General features: G+C 48.4%; 1 protein-coding gene across 2 annotated transcripts in view; it reads left to right on the forward strand.

Moving 5' to 3' along the window:
- The window catches only part of DNAAF11 (dynein axonemal assembly factor 11), a 136337-nt gene that overhangs the window by 64203 nt on the left and 50609 nt on the right, over window positions 1-21525 (forward strand). For both annotated transcript variants that reach the window (XM_088449698.1, XM_088449699.1), the window contains exons 7-9: window positions 231-308; window positions 9793-9858; window positions 19551-19620. In XM_088449698.1, the coding sequence (XP_088305824.1) occupies window positions 231-308; window positions 9793-9858; window positions 19551-19620 (214 nt within the window). The remainder of the gene's footprint in view (window positions 1-230; window positions 309-9792; window positions 9859-19550; window positions 19621-21525) is intronic.

Here is a 21525-nt window from a genome sequence, read left to right on the forward strand (position 1 = left end):
TAAGGAAAATAAACCTCTCTTCCTGTTGAAAACAGAGAGTGGCCAGAAACACGAAGCAATGTGCTAATACCTGTACAAGGGCGTGAACATAATATTTAAAATCTATGTTGTAACTACATGAAAAATTTGTTTTTTGTGTGTGTTTATATTCAGTGAATACACGCATGAGCCTGTGTTGTGTTCAGTATGTAACGTGTCATTTTATGTGCGTCTCTTTGTTTTCGCTTCAGTGAAGACAGAAAGAAAGTAAGACCTCAGAGGACGCTGATCACAGCGGATGGACGCGCTCTGAATGTTAACGAGCCCAAGTAGGTGACTAAGGAAACGCCGATCGTGAATAAAGTTTGTAGGAAACGCTGCACTTTTAATAAGCGCCTGCCGTGCTCAGGTCTGATTTCACAATATTTCATACAAAAACACATTTGACAGATCTGTAGAAATCTGCTGCAGCCCGTGCCTGCTGCATCTCCCTGGTAATTAGAGCTGCGCCCTGGAACCTGGCAACCTGAGAATTATCATGTACCGGAAACACTGAAAAACAAGTCTCTGCCGCTTTCTGTGGAATTTACATTGATACGGAGAATAATATGGGTTCATTGTGATGTATGCAATGCGGATTGCCGTCGTAGGACACTAATTAATGGACATTTTATTCCGTCAAGTTCATAGTCCAGCTTTATCCTTTAAGATGATCCCTTATGTATGTTAAGTATCAGTAAATTTGCTAGCGCACCTTATTAGCTTAATGTGTCTGACGGCAATTAGTTAATTTTTTATACAGCGCTGTAGACAGAATTTGTTCGGCACCGTTTCCCTGCACATTTAAGCTGACAATCTAATTTCTGGTACCTCAGATATAGAGACAAATTGACTTATCCAAGGTGACAAAAAGACGTCTCCGGCAATGCAATCCGAGTCTTTCCTTCTCGGGTTTATACAGGCGGTGTATGTAGCCAATAATTATTGATTACTGTTACTTGTAATTTGGTTTCATGTGTTACGTGAAATCGGTGACATTTTACAAGTAGCACATCTATCAAATAATCCCCTGATACAGCAACACGACTACCAAATATATCACTACCTTCCGTCATCCTAAACATGTATCCTGATGTGTACAGACCCGTTGTCATCCGTGCTAGATCACGGTACTAGACTACGGTCTGTATGTGCGATAAACGTCTTCATGTCAGACAGAACATGCCTGTTGGGTACTGTCCTTACCCTCTCTCCGCTCTCTATATAAAGCTCTTTCCCAAATTAGACTTGGTTAATTCATTTTATTTTAATTTAACTGATAATTTGATGCAATGTTATTGTAATTGACTGATAATTTGGTGCAATTTAAATAGATATTAATTTGATACCAATGTTAATTAAATGATGAACGATTCTGTAGATTATAATGATACTAGAAGCCACCAAGGGATGCCAACGCCAAATTCCTTATAGTACATTATAGTGTTTCTGATATGTACTGCTGTTGGTCTTAAGATGCGTATCCACTACCCGATTTTACCAGGCGATTGAACGATAATGGCGTCGTTATCGCTCAATCGTTTGAAAATCGGGCAGTTTAATGTCAAAGACGACCAGCGATGCGCACGCCCGCTGGTCGTTTTTGACATCTATCATCGCCCGAACATGCTGGTCAACCTGACGACGTCGTCGGGTTATGCATGTTCGGGGATGATTGATGTGCCTACATTGGACGACTGAACGTTCAGTGTAGGCACATCGCAGACTGCGAAACGACTGCACGATTACAATATCGTAATCGTGCTCTCGTTTCACAGACGCTGAGTGGATACGCACCTTTAGAGCTGACTGATTATTTTTGTGTAGCTGCTGTATCTACACTGTTTACGTCTCAAATGGATACTCATCACATCTGTGACTTGGAACTTACTGTAAAGGTTACACAGGGTTTCAGCACCCCGGGGGTTACTCTAAATTTAAAGCAGCAGTCAGATTTAAAGCTTGTTTTGCCGTATAATTAATTGCCGCTTTAAGTGTAGCATCGAATTTGCCCAAATCCCGCCAGTTCCATGGTCCTGGAAACTATTACATGACACCTTCAGTCCAGCATTCACCTACCACCTAGGTACTTATCTATCTTAGTGGCCCCGCAATCCAATTCTCGCACATCCATGCGCAACATAGTCCCTGCCGCCATCTATTGGATTAGCTCACTAGCACGCTAAACTCTGCTACGCAAATGTACACGCTGACGCATACTATGCACCCTGGTACTCAGAGGGTTAACACTTCAAGCCCACGCATTCAAAGGTTCAAGACATCGCATCTTTGCACTGACAACACAGCCAAGCAACACTTCTCTTCACAAAAGGATATGTTAGAGTAACAACAACAAACGTATTTCATTTTAGATTTAATATAAAAAGATGCAGCTTTTAGATATAAGAAAAACATATAACAAAATGGTCAAATAAAAGCAGTAACAGGTCTAAAAAAAACAGAATAGACAAAAATCCAGAATAGAACACTTAAGTGACAGAATATGGACCATATTGATGCCTTAGAGAAGAAGCATCTACACGTTCCTGCCTCAGCCTCCCTCCCCCATCTCTGTGATGTCATTGACATAAGGCTATTGCTATGTTAATGAGGCTTGTAGCCTTTACATATCTGTCAGCAGTTTTGTAGCCATAAATCTATGTAAGTGACCCTCCTTGCTTCCAACACTGCTTAGATAATTCACAGCACCCTGAATATACCGCTCAGTAACCTCACATTAAACCCCTAGAAACAACACATGCCCAACACCTTCTCCATTTCCCCCAAATTGTATTTATACACTGAGAATAGTATATTATGGGGCCTATTCATCATCACTTAATTTCTACAAAAGCAGGTAAAAATTTACATTTTCACCTACAATTGTAAAAATGTAGTTATCGGGCCATTCATCAATTGGGTAAAGCAGGAGATATCACAGATATCTCCTACTTACCTTCCTCTCCCTCCCGGAATGGCCTGCTGTCCCCATACACTAGTATCACAGATATCTCCTACTTACCTTCCTCTCCCTCCCGGAATGGCCCGCTGTCCCCATACACTAGTATCACAGATATCTCCTACTTACCTTCCTCTCCCTCCCGGAATGGCCTGCTGTCCCCATACACTAGTATCACAGATATCTCCTGCTTACCTTCCTCTCCCGGAATGGCCCTGCTGTCCCCATACACTAGTATCACAGATATCTCCTACTTACCTTCCTCTCCCGGAATGGCCCGCTGTCCCCATACACTAGTATCACAGATAACTCCTGCTTACCTTTCTCTCCCGGAATGGCCCTCTGTCCCCATACACTAGTATCACAGATATCTCCTACTTACCTTTCTCTCCCGATGTGGCCCGCTGTCCGCTGTCCCCATACTCTAGTATCACAGATATCTCCTGCTTAGCTTCCTTTTGCGGAATGGCCCGCTGTCCCCATACACTAGTATCACAGATATCTCCTACTTTCCTTCCTCTCCCGGAATGGCCCGATGCCCCCATACACTAGCATCACAGATATCCTACTTACCTTCCTCTCCCGGAATGGCCCTCTGTCCCCATACACTAGCATCACAGATATCTCCTACTTACCTTCCTCTCCCGGAATGGCCCGCTGTCCCCATACACTAGAATCACAGATATCTCCTACTTACCTTCCTCTCCTGGAATGGCCCTCTGTCCCCATACACTAGAATCACAGATATCTCCTACTTACCTTCCTCTCCCGGAATGGCCCGATGCCCCCATACACTAGTATCACAGATATCTCCTACTTACCTTCCTCTCCCGGAATGGCCCGCTGTCCCCATATACTAGTATCACAGATATCTCCTACTTACCTTCCTCTCCCGATGTGGCCCGCTGTCCCCATACACTAGTATCACAGATATCTCCTACTTACCTTCCTCTCCCGGAATGGCCCGCTGTCCCCATATACTAGTATCACAGATATCTCCTACTTACCTTCCTCTCCCGATGTGGCCCGCTGTCCCCATACACTAGTATCACAGATATCTCCTACTTACCTTCCTCTCCTGGAATGGCCCTCTGTCCCCATACACTAGTATCACAGATATCTCCTACTTACCTTCCTCTCCCGGAATGGCCCGCTGTCCCCATACACTAGTATCACAGATATCTCCTACTTACCTTCCTCTCCCGATGTGGCCCGCTGTCCCCATACACTAGTATCACAGATATCTCCTACTTACCTTCCTCTCCTGGAATGGCCCTCTGTCCCCATACACTAGAATCACAGATATCTCCTACTTACCTTCCTCTCCCGGAATGGCCCGATGCCCCCATACACTAGTATCACAGTAACGATACTGCCTTTGAACCTCTATATACCCCTGCCTATACCTTCTAATATCCTTCCTATAAACCTCTAAGGATGACGCTAATTTACGTACGCAGTCATACTGTAAATAAAGACACTAGACCTAGAACCTGTGGTTCCAAAGCACAAAGTATTATTCAAGTAAAAGTACAGCAGTTACACGCTATGATCCTCATATAATCTTAGCGCAAAGAGATTATACAGACCCAAGTACAATTATACATACGCAGCGCTCTCTGGTCCAGATGTTAGGCATCAGCAAGAAACCCCTCGTCAATCAGCATTCAGCACAAAGACTAGGAACCCAGGGTCAGAGCACACATATTTATACCCCCCAGAAATAAACAACACAATAGAGAAGTTTGTTGCTAATACCATTGGTCCTAAAGGAGAGGGCATATGTTACAAGGCATTTAACAGGTTGATTCAAATAGACACAACCCAGCCTCTAACAACTGGGGGTCTCTGGTTTCCTGCCTCTTGCAACATCCTTACAGTTGTTCATATAATGTACATTTTGTTGCTTGAAGTCTCTGCGGTCCAAAAGTTGAGAATGCATGATGTGATCTCCACACCGATAATACCGGAATACTGTTGAAAGAGTACGCATCAGTACAATACCAATCATGGCTTACTTAGCATGTATAAAACCTTAGTTACCAAATAATCTTTATTTCACAGCATTTATGCTAAATGAACAAACTTAAATCTAATACTTTAAAGCTTATTAAACCTTTTATGTGAATATGTAATGTGTGAGTATGCGGGGTGTGATGTAAAGACGCTAGTTAACTTGGGGCGATGCATGCGCATGAAGTTAATAAACAGCGTTTTCATACAGGATCTTATGCATTCGCTAATATGCGACTAGTTAACAGCGCAATTGTGCGTATTAATGTGTGTATGAGAAATGGTGCGCTTAAATCTCACTTAAACTAAGTGAACACCTAGCAGTGTGGAATGCTGAGCCTTATAGTTCCATGACTTGCTCATGCCCCAGCAACCCCCACCTTTTTCAGGCTCCAAAATACTGGTCTTTGTTCTCCCAGGGCCTGTGTGGATGCAAATTAGCACAGCTACAAGACCCAAACCTCAGATAACACTCTTGGCTTTGAAGGTATTTTATTGTAGGAAGTCTGCTAATGTAAGGTGCTACAAACGACCCTCTTGCTGTATTCGAGCAGGGCCACCTGGAGTGAGAGCAGACGTTATGTCCATGAAGCTTGTCTTCACAGGCTAGTTGTCATGTGGCCATTTGCTCTGTTTAGCTAATGCAATCCAATTTTGACATGCTGTACAGCCATTTCTGAAATATATCCTTTAGGGGAATTATAATAATACACACACTTTATCCAGAGCACCCAAACTACGTAAAGTCATGAAATGGGCTTTTGATGAATCGCCGTAACTTATGGCGATGGTCACAGATGCAATCGCATGATGCTAATAGTAATATTGCCACATGTACTAAAGTGTGAGTTTATCTAAAATGGCGCTTAGGCGGCCATTCGCAAAATGGCGTCTTGCGATCTCATTTCCAAGATGGCGTCTTGCGGCCAGTCGCAAGATGGTGTCGCTGCGATTCAATTTTAAACTGATCTTGTCTCAGCCAATAATCCAGCTTCGACAAAAGATATCTCCTACTTACCTTCCTCTCCCAGAATGGCCCGCTGTCCCCATACACTAGTATCACAGATATCTCCTACTTACCTTCCTCTCCCAGAATGGCCCGCTGTCCCCATACACTAGTATCACAGATATCTCCTACTTACCTTCCTCTCCCAGAATGGCCCGCTGTCCCCATACACTAGTATCACAGATATCTCCTACTTACCTTCCTCTCCCAGAATGGCCCGCTGTCCCCATACACTAGTATCACAGATATCTCCTACTTACCTTCCTCTCCCAGCATGTCCCGCTGTCCCCATACACTAGTATCACAGATATCTCCTACTTACCTTCCTCTCCCGGAATGGCCCGCTGTCCCCATACACTAGTATCACAGATATCTCCTACTTACCTTCCTCTCCCGGAATGGCCCGCTGTCCCCATACACTAGTATCACAGATATCTCCTACTTACCTTCCTCTCCCAGAATGTCCCGCTGTCCCCATACACTAGTATCACAGATATCTCCTACTTACCTTCCTTTTGCGGAATGACCCGCTGTCCCCATACACTAGTATCACAGATATCTCCTACTTACCTTCCTTTTGCGGAATGACCCGCTGTCCCCATACACTAGTATGGGGACAGAGGCCCTGATTCAGAGCCGGACGCCCTGAAAGAGCGCTCGCTCTGAATAAGGGCAGTTTTTTTTTGGTGCGGCCTCCTGGCCGCTCGCATAGCTGTGGGTGACCACCCACAGCTATTACGAGCGGCCAGGATGATGTTCGCGATGGTCAAGACCATCGCGACCATCAGGCTTGCGACGAGACCCTTGTGGTAGGGTCTCGTGGCCACAAGCCCCAGAGAGCTTCTGGCTCTAATAGAGGGCCGGAAGCTCTCCCACTGACATCGCTGGTGATGTCAGTGGGGCCGCCCTCAAACGGCAGGCATTCCTTCGGGAACGCCTCCGTTTGGCCAGCCACCCCCCCTGGCCGCCTACCAAATGGGGCAAGCTGTCAATCACTATCGACAGCTCGCCCCCTTTGGTGCGAGACCCGGAGCGACGGAACACCCGGAACTATCCGGGTCTTGCGCATGCCCACGACGGAGCCGGCTCCGTCGTGCGCATGCCCAGTGGGCAAAAATCAACCCGGTTGCGAGTGCTCAGCGCTAGCGACCGGGTCTGAATCATGCCCAGAATTCATCAAGCTCTGAAAATACAATATTTTCGTAGCTTGAGTGCGGTAGCAGTCGCCATCTTCAGAATGCTCCTGATACCCGCTCCTTCCCTATGGGAAGTGGTCCTGGCTCGCGAAGAAGGATTCTTTCGGATCCGTCCACCCCTGTCCGGCTCCTTCCGCCGAACGTCGGGGCTCTTGTGCTCATGTGTGGCCCGTCACTGCTCCGAAAGGAAAGCCGTGAAAAGATTCACTGCTCCGAAAAGGAGCAGTGTTCGGAGCAGTGAAGCCGCTCGTGGGGACAGGAGATTTTGCTCAGCTGTCACCGCACCAGAGTAATGATGAATTGCTCTGGTTTCTGCGGCGAATGTTAATTATCGGGGACCCCGATAACATCATGAAAAGGCCCCAAAGTGTGACATAATTTAGTTTTCCCCACGTCGTCCTTGCTGAGCAACCACATTCCCCCAGGCTGACTACAACCAGGTACCTCAGCCTTATCTACTCACAGACCTGCTTGCACCTCTGCAGGTGTCCCGAGCTCCCAGATACATTAAACCCATTCACGCTGTGACTTTACACATCTAGTTAATATTCAGGTCCTTTGAGCTCTGCCAATTATAGTTTCTAATTGGGTCAGGAGGCAGGAAAGCAGAATCCTCACTGAGATAGGGTTCCTAATGTAATAGGGTGAGAGCTTAGAGAATGTGACCATTTAGCAGGAAGCTCTCACACTTTTTAAACTCGCCCAGTGTAATAGAGTCCGAGAACATACAAACTCACAGGTTTTTAGACTAAAAAAAAAAACAACTCACGATTTAAACTCTCATCCAGATGTTTTCTCATTTTGAAGATAAAACTCGACCAATGTGAGAGGTTACTGCTAAACTCTCACATTTTCTAATCTCTCACCCTATTACATTTGACCCAGGATGTTAGTCCTAATTGGCTGCAAATTGCTGTTTGTATGGACCCAAAAAGACAGCTGATCCTTTTAAACAGCAGCACGGTTTACGTAGTGGTCAGCATTTCTGCCTCACAGCCCTGAGGTCAGGGCTGTGAGGCCCTATTTGTGTGGAGTTTGTATGTCCCTCCAGTGTTTGCGTGTGTTTCCTCCAATCCAAAAATATACTGGTAGGTTAATGGGTAAATTTTTTGTCAGAAGCCAATCATGTATGTGGTAGGGAATATAGGTTGTAAGCGCCACTTGGGCAGGAACTGAGGTGAATGGCCAAATATTCTATAACTGGTAATCAGGGTTGGACTGGCCCACAGGTGTACAGGGGAAATCCCCAGTGGGCCCCACTGCTTGAGGGCCCACTCCCTCCTCTAGGGATCAGATTCCAGACTGTGCACTTGATACATAGATGTGGCTATACATCATACATATACTGCACAGGGCTATGGTGTATTTTCTACAAAACATTGCTGTTATTAGGCTGGTACATTATCATTCATGCACCAGCAGTATGTACTAGAGCAGGGGTCTTCAACCCGTGGCCCGCGGAGCCATTCCCCGTGACCCGACGATGGTTACTGTCGTGCAGTCCACAGTAAGAGCAGTCTGCACTACACACAGAAACAAACACACCGCTGCCGGCAGCAGTGTGTTTGTTTTGACAGCCAGAAAATGAGAGTCAGACCGACTCTCATTGGCTGCTGCGCCCACTCATGAGCTCCATCTTCCGGGCTCCCGCAATAGGTGATGGGAGAGATTTCATGTCGTCACTCCCGTAATTCAGAGCGGGCCGGCCCGGGAGGACGGAGGAGCGGACAGAGGCAGGAGCCGAGATTCAGGGAAGTGTTTTTTTTTATTTTTTTGTACGTGTGTCTTTGTCTGCAATGCTTGGGGGGGGGGGACCACTACTGGGGGCAGTGCATTGAGGGGACTACTACTTGGGGCACTACTGGGGGGTTCAACTACTGGAAGAACTACTGGGGGGAGGGTGGGGACTACTACTGGAGGCACTGCATCGGGGGACCACTACTGGGGGAACTGTATAGGTGGGGACTACTACTGAAGGCACTATATAAGCGGCACTGCATAGGGGGGACCACTACTGGGGGCACTAACCCATGGGCAGACAAGGTTTCATTTTAATCAGAAGTCAATTAACCTACCAGTACTGTATGTGTTTGGAATGTGGGAGTAAACCGGAGAGCTTGTGTGAACATACAAGCTCCACACATATAGTGGCCTGGTCGACATCAATCTTCATGGCCCCAGTGCTGTGGACCAGCATTGCTATCCACTATGCCACCGTGCTTAGCCACATATATGTATGTAAGTATTTATGTGCATAGCCAAATCACTGATCCAACTGGATCAACTATACATTTATAATAAAGTCATTCTACATCCAACATATGCATTGTGTTATATTTTCTAAATACAGTAAACTCTTGAATTACGTTTTTAAGTTGGGGCTCTTCATGTTCCCCTGAGGTATCAGGCACTTCTATTACAGATTGAAAAACTCTAAGTATTCTGTATTACACCGATGATGAAAAACAAATGAAGATTTAGAATTCTGAGTAGCTAGAGTTTGGTTTCTTGTTTAGCTCCCCTTCTATCCATAGATGTTCTCCACTGAGATATGTGATAAGCACCTCTTCCCTCCATATTTACTACTCTCTTATTTACAGGCTGGATTTCTCTTTGGTTGATGATGAAGAGAATAATCAGTTCATCCTGGACCTTGCTATCTACAGGTATTTATTGTATACTGCATAAATAATATTTTTAAGGGACTCAATAAATGCTACAGCTTAAATCCATGGAGGCAAGTGACCTTGGGAGGCTGAGATGGCTCTCCTGGCTAGGAGAAATTGATGTAATTAGTCAGAGACTATTTGTGATCAATACCACAATTTATTTGTGGAACAATTGTGCAGGTGGCAGGTCCTCCTCAGAGTCCCCCGGTTGCCTGTGCACAGAGGAGGCAGCCATTTTGTGGACTGAACCAATATTCACAAGAAAGCAGCCTTTCAGTTCTGTGGTAAAGTGACATCACTGTGTGCTCTCCTTGTGATTTCATAGGCTGCACTAACGTGAGCATTGGTTCAGCACACAAAATGGCTGCCTTCTTTGCACACTATAGAGAGATCAGTTAACAAATAGCTCATCTATGTTATGAATTCATTTTTACACATAACTGCATTAAGCTACCCATCGAATAGACAGAAATATGTAATAAAGGAGGTTTCTGTCATTGTTTAAATCATTTCCCCTAGCAGTATTCGTTTTTTTTGGATAGGTCGTTCCCTCGGGAGCACTTGCATATAGCTGAGACTCCCCTACGGTGCTGCTTGTCTCTCGTTGTAGCAGGATCAGTCACAGCATTCCTCATTGCACGCAGGACACACACTGTATACAGATGCGTCTTCATACATCTAGCCTCAGTATGCCATGTGGCGTGAGGTGTCTGGTGCTGGCATGCTTCCTCATTGCACGCAGGACCCACACTGTATACAGATGCGTCTTCATACATCTAGCCTCAGTATGCCATGTGGCGTGAGGCGTCTGGTGCTGGCACTGCTTCCTCATTGCACGCAGGGCATACACTGTATACAGATGCGTCTTCATACATCTAGCCTCTGTATGCCATGTGGCGTGAGGCGTCTGGTGCTGGCACTGCTTCCTCATTGCACGCAGGGCATACACTGTATACAGATGCGTCTTCATACATCTAGCCTCTGTATGCCATGTGGCGCAAGGCGTCTGGTGCTGGCATGCTTCCTCATTGCACGCAGGACCCACACTGTATACAGATGCGTCTTCATACATCTAGCCTCAGTATGCCATGTGGCGTGAGGCGTCTGGTGCTGGCATGCTTCCTCATTGCACGCAGGACCCACACTGTATACAGATGCGTCTTCATACATCTAGCCTCAGTATGCCATGTGGCGTGAGGCGTCTGGTGCTGGCACTGCTTCCTCATTGCACGCAGGGCATACACTGTATACAGATGCGTCTTCATACATCTAGCCTCTGTATGCCATGTGGCGTGAGGCGTCTGGTGCTGGCACTGCTTCCTCATTGCACGCAGGGCATACACTGTATACAGATGCGTCTTCATACATCTAGCCTCTGTATGCCATGTGGCGCAAGGCGTCTGGTGCTGGCATGCTTCCTCATTGCACGCAGGACCCACACTGTATACAGATGCGTCTTCATACATCTATCCTCAGTATGCCATGTGGTGTGAGGTGTCTGGTGCTGGCACTGCTTCCTCATTGCACGCAGGACACACACTGTATACAGATGCGTCTTCATACATCTAGCCTCAGTATGCCATGTGGCGTGATGCGTCTGGTGCTGGCACTGCTTCCTCATTGCACGCAGGGCATACACTGTATACAGATGCGTCTTCATACATCTAGCCTCTGTATGCCATGTGGCGCAAGGCGTCTGGTGCTGGCATGCTTCCTCATTGCACGCAGGACCCACACTGTATACAGATGCGTCTTCATACATCTAGCCTCAGTATGCCATGTGGCGTAAGGTGTCTGGTGCTGGCACTGCTTCCTCATTGCACGCAGGACACACACTGTATACAGATGCGTCTTCATACATCTAGCCTCAGTATGCCATGTGGCGTGAGGTGTCTGGTGCTGGCACTGCTTCCTCATTGCACGCAGGACACACACTGTATACAGATGCGTCTTCATACATCTAGCCTCAGTATGCCATGTGGCGTGAGGCGTCTGGTGCTGGCACTGCTTCCTCATTGCACGCAGGGCATACACTGTATACAGATGCGTCTTCATACATCTAGCCTCTGTATGCTATGTGGCGCAAGGCGTCTGGTGCTGGCATGCTTCCTCATTGCACGCAGGACCCACACTGTATACAGATGCGTCTTCATACATCTAGCCTCAGTATGCCATGTGGCGTGAGGTGTCTGGTGCTGGCACTGCTTCCTCATTGCACGCAGGACACACACTGTATACAGATGCGTCTTCATACATCTAGCCTCAGTATGCCATGTGGCGTGAGGTGTCTGGTGCTGGCACTGCTTCCTCATTGCACGCAGGACACACACTGTATACAGATGCGTCTTCATACATCTAGCCTCAGTATGCCATGTGGCGTGAGGCGTCTGGTGCTGGCATGCTTCCTCATTGCACGCAGGACCCACACTGTATACAGATGCGTCTTCATACATCTAGCCTCAGTATGCCATGTGGCGTGAGGTGTCTGGTGCTGTCACTGCTTCCTCATTGCACGCAGGACACACACTGTATACAGATGCGTCTTCATACATCTAGCCTCAGTATGCCATGTGGCGTGAGGCGTCTGGTGCTGGCACTGCTTCCTCATTGCACGCAGGGCATACACTGTATACCGATGCGTCTTCATACATCTAGCCTCTGTATGCCATGTGGCGTGAGGCGTCTGGTGCTGGCATGCTTCCTCATTGCACGCAGGACCCACACTGTATACAGATGCGTCTTCATACATCTAGCCTCAGTATGCCATGTGGTGTGAGGCGTCTGGTGCTGGCATGCTTCCTCATTGCATGCAGGACCCACACTGTATACAGATGCGTCTTCATACATCTAGCCTCAGTATGCCATGTGGCGTGAGGCGTCTGGTGCTGGCATGCTTCCTCATTGCACGCAGGACCCACACTGTATACAGATACGTCTTCATACATCTAGCCTCAGTATGCCATGTGGCGCGAGGCGTCTGGTGCTGGCACTGCTTCCTCATTGCACGCAGGACACACACTGTATACAGATGCGTCTTCATACATCTAGCCTCAGTATGCCATGTGGCGTGAGGCGTCTGGTGCTGGCACTGCTTACTCATTGCACGCAGGACCCACACTGTATACAGATGCGTCTTCATACATCTAGCCTCAGTATGCCATGTGGTGTGAGGCGTCTGGTGCTGGCACTGCTTCCTCATTGCACGCAGGACCCACACTGTATACAGATGCGTCTTCATACATCTAGCCTCAGTATGCCATGTGGTGTGAGGCGTCTGGTGCTGGCACTGCTTCCTCATTGCACGCAGGACACACACTGTATACAGATGCGTCTTCATACATCTAGCCTCAGTATGCCATGTGGCGCGAGGCGTCTGGTGCTGGCACTGCTTACTCATTGCACGCAGGACCCACACTGTATACAGATGCGTCTTCATACATCTAGCCTCAGTATGCCATGTGGTGTGAGGCGTCTGGTGCTGGCACTGCTTCCTCATTGCACGCAGGACACACACTGTATACAGATGCGTCTTCATACATCTAGCCTCAGTATGCCATGTGGCGCGAGGCGTCTGGTGCTGGCACTGCTTACTCATTGCACGCAGGACCCACACTGTATACAGATGCGTCTTCATACATCTAGCCTCAGTATGCCATGTGGTGTGAGGCGTCTGGTGCTGGCACTGCTTCCTCATTGCACGCAGGACCCACACTGTATACAGATGCGTCTTCATACATCTAGCCTCAGTATGCCATGTGGTGTGAGGCGTCTGGTGCTGGCATGCTTCCTCATTGCACGCAGGACACACACTGTATACAGATGCGTCTTCATACATCTAGCCTCAGTATGCCATGTGGCGTGAGGAGTCTGGTGCTGGCATGCTTCCTCATTGCACGCAGGACACACACTGTATACAGATGCGTCTTCATACATCTAGCCTCAGTATGCTATGTGGTGTGAGGCGTCTGGTGCTGGCATGCTTCCTCATTGCACGCAGGACACACACTGTATACAGATGCGTCTTCATACATCTAGCCTCAGTATGCCATGTGGCGTGAGGCGTCTGGTGCTGGCACTGCTTCCTCATTGCACGCAGGACACACACTGTATACAGATGCGTCTTCATACATCTAGCCTCAGTATGCCATGTGGCGTGAGGCGTCTGGTGCTGGCACTGCTTCCTCATTGCACACAGGACACGCACTGTATACAGATGCGTCTTCATACATCTATCCTCAGTATGCCATGTGGCGTGAGGCATCTGGTGCTGGCATGCTTCCTCATTGCACACAGGACACACACTGTATACAGATGCGTCTTCATACATCTAGCCTCAGTATGCCATGTGGTGTGAGGCGTCTGGTGCTGGCATGCTTCCTCATTGCACGCAGGACACACACTGTATACAGATGCGTCTTCATACATCTAGCCTCAGTATGCCATGTGGCGTGAGGCGTCTGGTGCTGGCATGCTTCCTCATTGCACGCAGGACACACACTGTATACAGATACGTCTTCATACATCTAGCCTCAGTATGCCATGTGGCGTGAGGCGTCTGGTGCTGGCACTGCTTCCTCATTGCACGCAGGACACACACTGTATACAGATGCGTCTTCATACATCTATCCTCAATATGCCATGTGGCGTGAGGCGTCTGGTGCTGCCACTGCTTCCTCATTGCACGCAGGACACACACTGTATACAGATGCGTCTTCATACATCTAGCCTCAGTATGCCATGTGGTGTGAGGCGTCTGGTGCTGGCACTGCTTCCTCATTGCACGCAGGACCCACACTGTATACAGATGCGTCTTCATACATCTAGCCTCAGTATGCCATGTGGCGTGAGGCGTCTGGTGCTGGCATGCTTCCTCATTGCACGCAGGACCCACACTGTATACAGATGCGTCTTCATACATCTAGCCTAAGTATGCCATGTGGTGTGAGGCGTCTGGTGCTGGCACTGCTTCCTCATTGCACGCAGGACCCACACTGTATACAGATGCGTCTTCATACATCTAGCCTCAGTATGCCATGTGGTGTGAGGCGTCTGGTGCTGGCACTGCTTCCTCATTGCACGCAGGGCATACACTGTATACAGATGCGTCTTCATACATCTAGCCTCTGTATGCCATGTGGCGCAAGGCGTCTGGTGCTGGCATGCTTCCTCATTGCACGCAGGACCCACACTGTATACAGATGCGTCTTCATACATCTAGCCTCAGTATGCCATGTGGCGTAAGGTGTCTGGTGCTGGCACTGCTTCCTCATTGCACGCAGGACACACACTGTATACAGATGCGTCTTCATACATCTAGCCTCAGTATGCCATGTGGCGTGAGGTGTCTGGTGCTGGCACTGCTTCCTCATTGCACGCAGGACACACACTGTATACAGATGCGTCTTCATACATCTAGCCTCAGTATGCCATGTGGCGTGAGGCGTCTGGTGCTGGCACTGCTTCCTCATTGCACGCAGGGCATACACTGTATACAGATGCGTCTTCATACATCTAGCCTCTGTATGCTATGTGGCGCAAGGCGTCTGGTGCTGGCATGCTTCCTCATTGCACGCAGGACCCACACTGTATACAGATGCGTCTTCATACATCTAGCCTCAGTATGCCATGTGGCGTGAGGTGTCTGGTGCTGGCACTGCTTCCTCATTGCACGCAGGACACACACTGTATACAGATGCGTCTTCATACATCTAGCCTCAGTATGCCATGTGGCGTGAGGCGTCTGGTGCTGGCATGCTTCCTCATTGCACGCAGGACCCACACTGTATACAGATGCGTCTTCATACATCTAGCCTCAGTATGCCATGTGGCGTGAGGTGTCTGGTGCTGTCACTGCTTCCTCATTGCACGCAGGACACACACTGTATACAGATGCGTCTTCATACATCTAGCCTCAGTATGCCATGTGGCGTGAGGCGTCTGGTGCTGGCACTGCTTCCTCATTGCACGCAGGGCATACACTGTATACCGATGCGTCTTCATACATCTAGCCTCTGTATGCCATGTGGCGTGAGGCGTCTGGTGCTGGCATGCTTCCTCATTGCACGCAGGACCCACACTGTATACAGATGCGTCTTCATACATCTAGCCTCAGTATGCCATGTGGTGTGAGGCGTCTGGTGCTGGCATGCTTCCTCATTGCACGCAGGACCCACACTGTATACAGATGCGTCTTCATACATCTAGCCTCAGTATGCCATGTGGCGTGAGGCGTCTGGTGCTGGCATGCTTCCTCATTGCACGCAGGACCCACACTGTATACAGATGCGTCTTCATACATCTAGCCTCAGTATGCCATGTGGCGCGAGGCGTCTGGTGCTGGCACTGCTTCCTCATTGCACGCAGGACACACACTGTATACAGATGCGTCTTCATACATCTAGCCTCAGTATGCCATGTGGCGTGAGGCGTCTGGTGCTGGCACTGCTTACTCATTGCACGCAGGACCCACACTGTATACAGATGCGTCTTCATACATCTAGCCTCAGTATGCCATGTGGTGTGAGGCGTCTGGTGCTGGCACTGCTTCCTCATTGCACGCAGGACCCACACTGTATACAGATGCGTCTTCATACATCTAGCCTCAGTATGCCATGTGGTGTGAGGCGTCTGGTGCTGGCACTGCTTCCTCATTGCACGCAGGACACACACTGTATACAGATGCGTCTTCATACATCTAGCCTCAGTATGCCATGTGGCGCGAGGCGTCTGGTGCTGGCACTGCTTACTCATTGCACGCAGGACCCACACTGTATACAGATGCGTCTTCATACATCTAGCCTCAGTATGCCATGTGGTGTGAGGCGTCTGGTGCTGGCACTGCTTCCTCATTGCACGCAGGACCCACACTGTATACAGATGCGTCTTCATACATCTAGCCTCAGTATGCCATGTGGTGTGAGGCGTCTGGTGCTGGCATGCTTCCTCATTGCACGCAGGACACACACTGTATACAGATGCGTCTTCATACATCTAGCCTCAGTATGCCATGTGGCGTGAGGCGTCTGGTGCTGGCATGCTTCCTCATTGCACGCAGGACACACACTGTATACAGATGCGTCTTCATACATCTAGCCTCAGTATGCTATGTGGTGTGAGGCGTCTGGTGCTGGCATGCTTCCTCATTGCACGCAGGACACACACTGTATACAGATGCGTCTTCATACATCTAGCCTCAGTATGCCATGTGGCGTGAGGCGTCTGGTGCTGGCACTGCTTCCTCATTGCACGCAGGACACACACTGTATACAGATGCGTCTTCATACATCTAGCCTCAGTATGCCATGTGGCGTGAGGCGTCTGGTGCTGGCACTGCTTCCTCATTGCACACAGGACACACACTGTATACAGATGCGTCTTCATACATCTATCCTCAGTATGCCATGTGGCGTGAGGCATCTGGTGCTGGCATGCTTCCTCATTGCACACAGGACACACACTGTATACAGATGCGTCTTCATACATCTAGCCTCAGTATGCCATGTGGTGTGAGGCGTCTGGTGCTGGCATGCTTCCTCATTGCACGCAGGACACACACTGTATACAGATGCGTCTTCATACATCTAGCCTCAGTATGCCATGTGGCGTGAGGCGTCTGGTGCTGGCATGCTTCCTCATTGCACGCAGGACACACACTGTATACAGATGCGTCTTCATACATCTAGCCTCAGTATGCCATGTGGCGTGAGGCGTCTGGTGCTGGCATGCTTCCTCATTGCACGCAGGACACACACTGTATACAGATACGTCTTCATACATCTAGCCTCAGTATGCCATGTGGCGTGAGGCGTCTGGTGCTGGCACTGCTTCCTCATTGCACGCAGGACACACACTGTATACAGATGCGTCTTCATACATCTATCCTCAATATGCCATGTGGCGTGAGGCGTCTGGTGCTGCCACTGCTTCCTCATTGCACGCAGGACACACACTGTATACAGATGCGTCTTCATACATCTAGCCTCAGTATGCCATGTGGTGTGAGGCGTCTGGTGCTGGCACTGCTTCCTCATTGCACGCAGGACCCACACTGTATACAGATGCGTCTTCATACATCTAGCCTCAGTATGCCATGTGGCGTGAGGCGTCTGGTGCTGGCATGCTTCCTCATTGCACGCAGGAAAAAAACACTGTATACAGATGCGTCTTCATACATCTAGCCTAAGTATGCCATGTGGTGTGAGGCGTCTGGTGCTGGCACTGCTTCCTCATTGCACGCAGGACCCACACTGTATACAGATGCGTCTTCATACATCTAGCCTCAGTATGCCATGTGGCGTGAGGCGTCTGGTGCTGGCACTGCTTCCTCATTGCACGCAGGACCCACACTGTATACAGATGCGTCTTCATACATCTAGCCTCAGTATGCCATGTGGCGTGAGGCGTCTGGTGCTGGCATGCTTCCTCATTGCACGCAGGACACACACTGTATACAGATGCGTCTTCATACATCTAGCCTCAGTATGCCATGTGGTGTGAGGCGTCTGGTGCTGGCACTGCTTCCTCATTGCACGCAGGACACACACTGTATACAGATGCGTCTTCATGCATCTAGCCTCAGTATGCCATGTGGCGTGAGGCGTCTGGTGCTGGCATGCTTCCTCATTGCACGCAGGACACACACTGTATACAGATGCGTCTTCATACATCTATCCTCAGTATGCCATGTGGCGTGAGGCGTCTGGTGCTGGCACTGCTTCCTCATTGCACGCAGGACACACACTGTATACAGATGCGTCTTCATACATCTAGCCTCAGTATGCCATGTGGTGTGAGGCGTCTGGTGCTGGCACTGCTTCCTCATTGCACGCAGGACACACACTGTATACAGATGCGTCTTCATGCATCTAGCCTCAGTATGCCATGTGGCGTGAGGCGTCTGGTGCTGGCATGCTTCCTCATTGCACGCAGGACACACACTGTATACAGATGCGTCTTCATACATCTATCCTCAGTATGCCATGTGGCGCGAGGCGTCTGGTGCTGGCACTGCTTCCTCATTGCACGCAGGACACACACTGTATACAGATGCGTCTTCATCTAGCCTCAGTATGCCATGTGTCGCGAGGCGTCTGGTGCTGGCATGCTTCCTCATTGCACGCAGGACACACACTGTGTACAGATGCGTCTTCATACATCTAGCCTCAGTATGCCATGTGGCGTGAGGCGTCTGGTGCGAGTGAGCTGCCATGTCCCGTACTAATCGGCTAGTCTATTTAGCAATTTTCGCTTGAGAATGTGTGTTAGTTGCGATTTGATGAGACTGTGGGGCCCATTTATCATTCAATATTTGAGGTAAAATCCCCGAAAACACACGTTTTTGGGGGTTTACCTCAAATACTAAGTATCCCCCGGATGTATGAAGGAGGGACCGCAGCGCTACCAGCGCGTCCAGTATTTGAAATCAGAGGGATCTCTGCGCACGTTCACCTCTGAGTAGGCTTCAGTCCTGCCTACATGCAGAATGGCGCCCAGTTACACTCAGTCAGACGCAGTGTTGCTCATGCTCTGCTATGAAGCGTTCGCTGTGCTAAGAAAACATGGCATGATCAGTCTGCAGAACGGACGGACGTGTCGGACGTGTGTGATACGCTGAATCCACTTCTGTTGTTGTTTTTCTTTCTTCTGAATTACATTTCTTACATGCAACAAATTCATTATTTCTACCACAGGCATATGGACACGTCCCTGATTGATGTTGATGTTCAGACCAGTTATATAAAAGTGTTGGTCAAAAACAAGGTAAGTGAAAAGCAAGTAGGCCCCTTATAGATCACATGTATGTATGAAAGGCTGCTTATTACTGATATATATACATATATACATGCGTATCTTTTCCTGCAAGTACAAAGCAAATTGTAACATCACAATAAATCTTCCTGTCTGGGATGTGACTAAGCATAGAACCAGGGGGGCTTCTCACCTACACAAAGGGGTCCCTGTAACATGAATGTAATAAGCAGGACTAATACTAATACCTCTCTCCATCTCTGCCTCTGTACTACACTGGCTGCAGTCATTATCCATGGCAGTAATGAGGCCAGAAACCAGATGTTACCGATGCCTAGTGAAGGTCTACACGTCATCGCTGGAACTGCTCACAGTTCAGGAATATGGGTGAAATGTAGAAACCCAGAGCCGTAACTAGACTGTTTGGTGCCCTGTGCCAGAGAGAGCATTGGCGCCCTCCCCCACATTTTTTAAATAGGGACATAAGAAAGTGCACCTGAAAAAGGGCCGTGGCGTCCTGGGGAAGGGCCAGGGAAGAGATAGGAGAGGCCAGGAGATGCTGGGGATAAAATAAGAGGAAGCTACAAGTGAGAATGATAATAAACAGGAAAATTTACAGGCCCAAACAGCACCCCCTGCCCTGCGGTGCCCTGGTCGCACTACCCTAGTTATGGCCCTGTAGAAACTCCTTAGTACTGACCACTCCCTATATATATATATATATATATATATATTTATATATATATATATATATATATATATATATACACAGTATATATGTATATATATATATATATATATATTTCTGTTTCCAGTCCTCTCCTTACACAATGAACAAAAACAGATCAAAATAACACACTAACTATCTGCTCCCTCCATTCCTATGTGTTAGTTTAAAACCAGAGGCTCCTGATTGACCCGGGAGATGGGGGCTGTTGATGGGTGTGGTATAACAGATAGACAGTCAATAGTTAGACAAGGATAAAAGTTCAACACGGAACAGAGTCACAGACACACTACAGTTAGACATGTAAAAAGTTTGTCAGGTACATACGGTCGACATGAAAATGATCGACTCAAAAATGGTCAACGCAACCCTCCCCTTGGTGCCTAAGCCTCCCTCCTGGTGCCTAACCCTAACCATCTGGGTAAGTGCCTAACCCTAACCGTGGGAGTAAGTGCTTAACCCTAACCTTCCCCATGGTGCCTAACCCTCCCATTGGTGCCTAACCCTCCCTTCTGGTGCCTAACCTTAACCATCTGGCTAAGTGCCAATCCCTAACCTTCCCCATGGTGCCTAACCCTAACCCTCCTATTGTTGCCTAACCCTAACCTTCCCCACGGTGCCTAACCCTCCCATTGGTGCCTAACCCTCGCTCCTGGTGCCTAACCCTAACCATCTGGGTAAGTGCCTAACCCTAACCTTCCCCATGGTGCCTAACCCTCCCATTGGTGCCTAACCCTCCCTCCTGGTGCCTAACCCTAACCATCTGGGTAAGTGCCTAACCCTAACCTTCCCCATGGTGCCTAACCCTCCCATTGGTGCCTAACCCTCCCTCCTGGTGCCTAACCCTAACCATCTGGGTAAGTGCCTAACCCTAACCTTCCCCATGGTGCCTAACCCTCCCATTGGTGCCTAACCCTAACCTTCCCTACTGGTGCCTAACCCTAACTGTGGGGGTATGTGTCTAACCCTCCACTAAACCTAAACCTAACCCTAGTCCTAAAAAAAGACAAAAACGTTAAAAAAAAAAAAACGTCAACCATTTTCATGTCGAACTTTTGACCCTGTCGACCTTTTTGTACCTGTTGAACTTTTTACATGTCTAACTTTAGTGTGCCTAACTTTTTTCCGTGTTGAACTTTTATCCTTGTCTAATTATTAACTGTCTAACATCTGGTGTCTATCTAGACATT

The sequence above is a fragment of the Taudactylus pleione genome, unplaced genomic scaffold (assembly GCF_031769625.1).
Source record: "Taudactylus pleione unplaced genomic scaffold, aTauple2 ptg000493l, whole genome shotgun sequence".
Taxonomy (NCBI): domain Eukaryota; kingdom Metazoa; phylum Chordata; class Amphibia; order Anura; family Myobatrachidae; genus Taudactylus; species Taudactylus pleione.